Source organism: Danio rerio, chromosome 21, assembly GCF_049306965.1.
Source record: "Danio rerio strain Tuebingen ecotype United States chromosome 21, GRCz12tu, whole genome shotgun sequence".
Lineage (NCBI taxonomy): Eukaryota > Metazoa > Chordata > Actinopteri > Cypriniformes > Danionidae > Danio > Danio rerio.
This window is the reverse complement of record NC_133196.1, coordinates 9888473-9895000: the sequence shown is the minus strand read 5'-3', so window position 1 is coordinate 9895000 and position 6528 is coordinate 9888473. Positions and strand designations below refer to the sequence as shown.

Genomic DNA, 6528 nt, shown 5'->3' with positions numbered 1-6528 from the left:
GTACAGAACAAATACCTATAATTGAACTAAAACATATACCCTTTTATGCACCTTCTGATAACACTGCAAAAGGTGATGCTCTCCTACAAAATAATGCAATGTTTAAATGTGTAAATTTACTCTTTAAAACATACTTTTTAAATAACTTTTAATGTCATTCATTTTATTAAAGTTCTTTTTAAATTGTGGAAAGACAAATTATGACTGGCAGAAACCCTGTGAATGCCCTGTGAACACTGCTGCTTCTACTTGCACAAAATTGATGCAAGTGAATAACAGTTACAATTTCTTATTCTTCTCTGCAACATGAAGGTAAAAATCCTTGGTCAGTCTAGAGGCAAAGCATGGCATCTGCCTCTTCCTATTTGTTTCCAGTTCCAAGGTGTAAGACTGGAAGTAATAAGCCACAAGATGGTTTACTCTTGTCAGAATCTGAATAATCTCTAGACGACAATCCATCAACGTCTTGCAAAGTTCACGGATAAATATAGACCCCGTTTCTGGATTTCTCCATGCAAAGTAGCCTGTAAAGAAATAAGTTTTTTAATGCATGGGGAGAGTATATAAAAATGACATAAAAACAATCAACGTTGCTGATGCAAACCTTCCACTGTGGAATAACAGCAGAGAAAATCCAGCTCAGGGACGTCAGATATTCCGAAGAAGTCTTCCGAAGCTTCAACACTGTCTGCTTCGACACCAGGATCATATTCCACTCCTCTACAGGCCTGAAAATGTTAACAATTTAATTATAAATACTGTAAAATAGGATTCCTCACTCATTTTAAAAAGTGAAGCCAAAATATGCTCATCGCCCCCTTGTGGCTGGCTGCAGTATAGCACACAATTCTCCATGTATATTAGGGTGGTCCAAACTCGATCTAGGAGGTCCGGTGTCCTGCAAATTTTAGCTCCAATTTGCTTCAACACACCTGCAAGGACGTTTCTAGAAAGCCTAGTAAGAGTTTGATTAGCTAGGTCAGCTGTCTGATTGGGGTTGGAAGTAAACTTTGCAGGACACCGGCCCTCCAGAACTGAGTCTGGACATCCCTGATGTAAATGATTAAAACATGAGGCAAACTGTTTGCAAACAAAATTTTGTATAGTTCTTAGGATGTTTGTCTGGGACTTTAACACCACAGCTTCAACTCATCGTTAAAGCACAGAGTCTGGCTCTAATCTGCACAAGATGGCAGCAGCCATACATGTGAAATTTTGGCTTCACTTTTCGATAGTGGAAAGAATTAGAGACATTTGTTCAGTTTTCTCTAAGTCTGAAGTAACAAAAGTGACACTTACTTGTAGGAAGAAAATTTTTGGCTTGTCCCGCAGGCTAGGGCAGAGGTCAGAGGTCAAAAGAGAGGTCAGCGTTTTGACAGGGATCCAGCGCTCATCCGATCCAAGGATTGTCCCTTCCTCTCCATGGCTCATCAGCACACATACAAAGCAGGAATTATCTGTGTGGTCCTCCTCAGACACTGGGGCAAAACACCAAGTTTATAAATTTATACAGGCATAATGACACAACCAGTATTCTGAAAAAAAGACACCATTCTGTACCTGTCCTCAGTGCATCGATCATTTGATTAGCTGACAGGTTGTTCTCCACCTTTACATGAAAACCCAGGGACTTGAATGTGCTTGAAAGTCTGCGTTCGTCTACTGAATTGCCCTTTCTATACAAACGTGGTGAATCTGGGAATGGATGTGTAAGGAATTTAATGTTTCTGTATTTAATTATACGGTAATAACACTTAAGCAGTCTTTCAGTGATTCTTTTAGATCTATTGAGAAAGCTGTAAATGACAAAAACAAATAGGTTGAATGCTTCTTCAGCAATCAAATTAATCATCAGTCATCAAACACAATAACTAAGAATAATTTTTGGCGAAAAATATGATACCAATATTTCTTGGTTCTCAAAAATGTAGCCCTGGACACATCTCTCTAATAAGCCTGGGTTGTGATTAAATGTTAATGCTTCAGTGAATAATTGATGACAGTTAACATTTAGCCTACATGATTAAACAACTCAGACTCATAGGGAATATGTGCCCAGGGCTACATTTTTGAGAATTGAGAAATGTGTATCATAAATGTAGCCCTGGTCAAATATTCCCAATGAGCCAGAGTTGTTTAATCATGTGGAGTAACTTTCAATTATCAGAATGTTCAAACATAGTTTAAAGTTTTTTAAAAGATTTGCAAAGAGAAAACAATGCTGTTGTAAAACAATATATACTGAATAATAATAATAATAATTACAATAATAATAGTAGTAGTAGTGTTAGCAGTAGTAGTCGTAGTAGTAGAAGTAATAATGGTAATAATAATTATTATTATTATTATTATTATTATTATTAGGGCTGCACGGTAACAGAAAACCTGACAATGCCATGTTTCTTTTTTCTGCAATATACAGCAATATGAATATAATTCGATCAGATGACTTGAATAGCTCAATTTGGAAAGACTTCATAATTTTATATTGATTGGGATGATTACGCTGGACAGACAATCTGCATCAATCAAACAGACAGCATTTTATGTTTTTCTGGAAAGTCTTCTACTGTATTCAGGTACAGAAATTAAATAATAAAATGTAAACAAACAACACTGCAAACAAACAACAAAGTCTTCATTGTATAAAAAATAAACAATTAATCTATGTTAAAACTAAATAGTATAATTTCTTATACACAAACGATTTGAATACACTAAGTCAGGCCTTAAAAACAAAGCAAACTTTCAAATGAAAAACTTTCTTTCTATTAAGGCTGAACTTCAAAAGGTTGTTCTTAATCAACAATAATCCAACTTAAATTTCCTAATGGATGAATAAACTAAAACTGAACTTCACCTGAACAGGCATTGCAGATCCTGCGATGTGACTATTGTGGATTTGCCAACACAATAGCAGAGTTATTCGTAACTTTTTGATTTAGTGTCTAATTCGTATGTATTCGTACGATCTAATTCGTACAATTTAGTTCGATTTGCTCATCCCCCAATGATGGTTGGGTTTGAGGGTGGGGTTAGGTGCCACGCCTCCTTTTTAAAATCGTACAATTTCGTACGACTGAACTTGTACGAATTAGCCACTAAACTGGCAAAACGTAAAATACTTACGTTTTCTCGTGAGATCAGGCTGGGATTTGCACATTGGACTGAAAAAAATATGTCTGCAGAATTGTTGCAAACAATTTATGCGTTAAATTTAAACAAACAAACTAATTTAGGAACGTTCAACTTAATTTAAATTTATTGTTTACAACCACATAACTTAAAAAAGAGTAAATCCAAGGAATCATCTTTGAATCATTTATTTTAGAAAAAGATAGATGTTGAAACAATATTTTGTGCAGCCCTAATAATAATAATAGTAATAATAATAAAAACGCTATGCATTCCAAGTAATTAGTGTAACATAGCAATTCTTTACAAAGTGGGATCACCAAGTAACACACAATTTACATGGTGTCATTGTGTTAATAAAATTGCGTGTTTGTAGTTCAGATAAAAACAATAAACCTACAATTTAAAAACATGCACATCGAAACCCGTGTTCAAAGGTTTGCTTTTGCAGAACCCTAAAATCAACATGTATAAAATGTATTTAAAAAAGTTTTATATATTATACTCACATAACTCCTTTTAATTTAATAAATCTTTTACATTATGCATAAATGTAGAGTCGACCATTCATCAATGCAAAGCAAGCTATGGGGAAGTTTTTTTTAATATATAAGGAACAGAAAGGCAACAAAACAGGACTAGATTGCTGAAAATCACATGAGTAGAAACTTAAGACTAGAAGCCACTGTGGTATTAAACCTCAAAACAGAATAGCTGAAGTCAGCAAGAATCAAGGTTAAAGGAAGTGTGTTAACAAATTGCATATTCATTTTGCAAATAGTTGCATAAGGATAAATATTAGTTTTTAAACATTTAAAGGGGCGTCTACTGTAAACAAAGTACACAATACAATATAATAAAACAAATAATGAATTAAACTACTTTATGCTTTTTCAGTGGAGATATAGATTGAAAAGAAATGATCAAGATGCCTGTGAGAGTGTAATGTTCAAGATTTGGTTTACAATATTAATGATGAGTAGTATAGTTATATTTGCCATTCAATAGGGCAATTACCTCTCAAATAAAAGTTCAAATAATGTAAGCAGGTCATAGACCCAATACAGGCTAATAGACAGCTCACCAGGACGTGTTCATTGCTGATGATTAACCATTTGCCTATGTTTTTAATGCTTCTTATAGCGCAAATACACAGGGCTTCGTAACAGGAAATGTGTTAACAAAATGCAAATTCATGTTACAGATAGTTGCATCAGGATAAATATTATAGTTTTTCCAGACATTTAAATAGGCATTTAAATACTGTAAACAAGTAATGCATTAAACTACTTTATCCTTGTTCAGTTAAGATACAGATTGAAAAGAAATTCAGCTAATTGAATAATATAATAATTATTAATTATATTTAATAATATAATAATTTTCAGTTTTTTTAAGCCAATACCTGTTACATAATTAACATCAAGGTACAATATGATACGATTTGCAATATAAATGATGAATAGTTTTATATTTGCCATTTAATAGGGCAATTACCTCTTAAACAAAAGTTCAAATATTGTAAGCAGGTCATAGATCAAATACAGACTGACAGACAACTCACCAGGGAAGTGTTCATTGCTGATGATTAAACATTTGCCTATGTTTTTATGCTTCTTATAGGGCTCAAATGCACAGGGCTTCGTAACAGCACTGTAAACACAACATACACTTTAAAACACAAAGCCAAAAGTGAGAAATTCTCTTAAATATGAATAACTAGCATTGTTTTGACAGTTCAGATCAAGTATAGTGTACATGTAATGTAAAAGTTGTCAAAATATAACAACAAGCTACGTAAACATTAATTACACGTAAATATTAATTAAAATATAAACACAATACAATTTTGTTAGTGAAATTATATAAACTAAGAGGCTTACCTGTTGTCTTTAGAAGCTTGTAAACTCATTCTAAGACTTGACTCCTTAAAAAACACTGTGTCGCGTACTAGAAAGACAGCAATACTGAATGAAGACCCGTTGTACAATCTCACGTCTCAATCTACATTTCCCTCGTCTTTTGCTTTCGTTTTACTGTGCAGGATTTCAAAGTCCGGTGACTAATGATGTGACGTGCGGTCGGGATCTGCTGCACTTGGATTCGTGAGGTTTTCACATTACAAAACCAGGGGAAATTCTACATACACTCTGACAATAAATGTAATGATTGTATTTACACGTCAGGTTCATGGTATTACAGTCATTAGTCCATTGAAATTTCGAATGAAAACCAAACCTCAATGACGTACAATCTTTTTCTCCTTATTTGGCGCTGTGAGGAAACCAAAGTTCGCGGGGTTTATCAGAGACCAGAAGAGAAAAAGTATTTCTGTGAGTAATGCGTGTAAAATATAGACTTGTACCTAAAAAAGTAATAATACTGTCCTCGGATATCTTGTGATAGAGAATGAAGCATATAGCCAAGTTGAAAAAAAATTTAAAAAATAAAAACATTTCTGGTAAAGAGAGGAAATGCAAATGTCAACCTTCCCAAGTTTTCACCAAAATAGCAAAACCCTTTCTAAGTTTTTTTATTTATTTTATTTAATTTAATTTTATTTATTTTTTTTTGGGGGGGGGGGGGTGGTTATAGGCTTGTATTTTATAGTACTGTTAAATACTCTAAAATGTTAAAATGTTAAAATGTTCTAGAGAGCCGACTCTTATCCTTTTGATGAGCATTATTTGTTTTGGTTTGTGCAGTTTAATTCACAGAATTTTTACAAAGTATATACTTCAAACTTGCTAAACCTTTTGGTAACATCTATAAAGCATGTTTATTTTCCTCATTTAAATTATAATAAATGTTTACAGATTGATATTTTTCTGATCCCATAACTCTGTGGTTAGTAGTTTTGAAAAATATAAACAGATGTTTTAGTATAATGTGATTATATGCTTATGTAAATTTATGTTTTGAGTTTTTACTGCAAATGTCACATCCAAAACGCTGGAATTGCTCGCAAGCTACATTTTGACTTTTAGCAGGCCTACTTAGCCTATTCTTGTATATTATAAAAAACCCTTATTCTTTTTCAAAACAGAGAGGTGTGCTGTTTATTTAGCACCTAGAAAGACATAACCTACACTGTATTTAAAAATAAATCAAATATAAGGAATACAGCCTAATATTGTTCTAAAAAAAAAAAACAAGAACAACAAAGTGATGTAAAAGGCAAAAATGCAATACAAACAAGTGTGTCTATAACTAAGACACAAGGATATTTAAATTATTAGATTTAAAAATTTTTTATAAAGCACTAATGTAGTGTTTTATATTCTCGACACATCAGCTGCTTCTTATTTATTATAGTTCATAGTCATTTTTAAGTAAATAATCTATATAAAACTTTATTAAATAAATATATCAAAGCAACTTATTTAAAACAGC

At 32.8% G+C, this 6528-nt stretch overlaps 1 protein-coding gene across 1 annotated transcript in view; it reads right to left on the bottom strand.

The window, feature by feature from the left end:
- The window catches only part of casp21 (caspase 21, apoptosis-related cysteine peptidase), a 5757-nt gene extending 275 nt beyond the window's left edge, over positions 1 to 5482 (bottom strand). Inside the window, exons 1-6 of the mRNA NM_001386318.1 lie at positions 5019 to 5482; positions 4700 to 4788; positions 1561 to 1695; positions 1300 to 1478; positions 605 to 728; positions 1 to 524 (exon numbers count right to left, since the gene is read on the bottom strand). The exon at positions 1 to 524 is cut by the window's left edge and continues 275 nt beyond it. Coding sequence (NP_001373247.1) covers positions 280 to 524; positions 605 to 728; positions 1300 to 1478; positions 1561 to 1695; positions 4700 to 4788; positions 5019 to 5047 — 801 coding nt within the window. The 5' untranslated portion in view covers positions 5048 to 5482 and the 3' untranslated portion in view covers positions 1 to 279. The remainder of the gene's footprint in view (positions 525 to 604; positions 729 to 1299; positions 1479 to 1560; positions 1696 to 4699; positions 4789 to 5018) is intronic.
- Positions 5483 to 6528: the final 1046 nt, after the last annotated feature.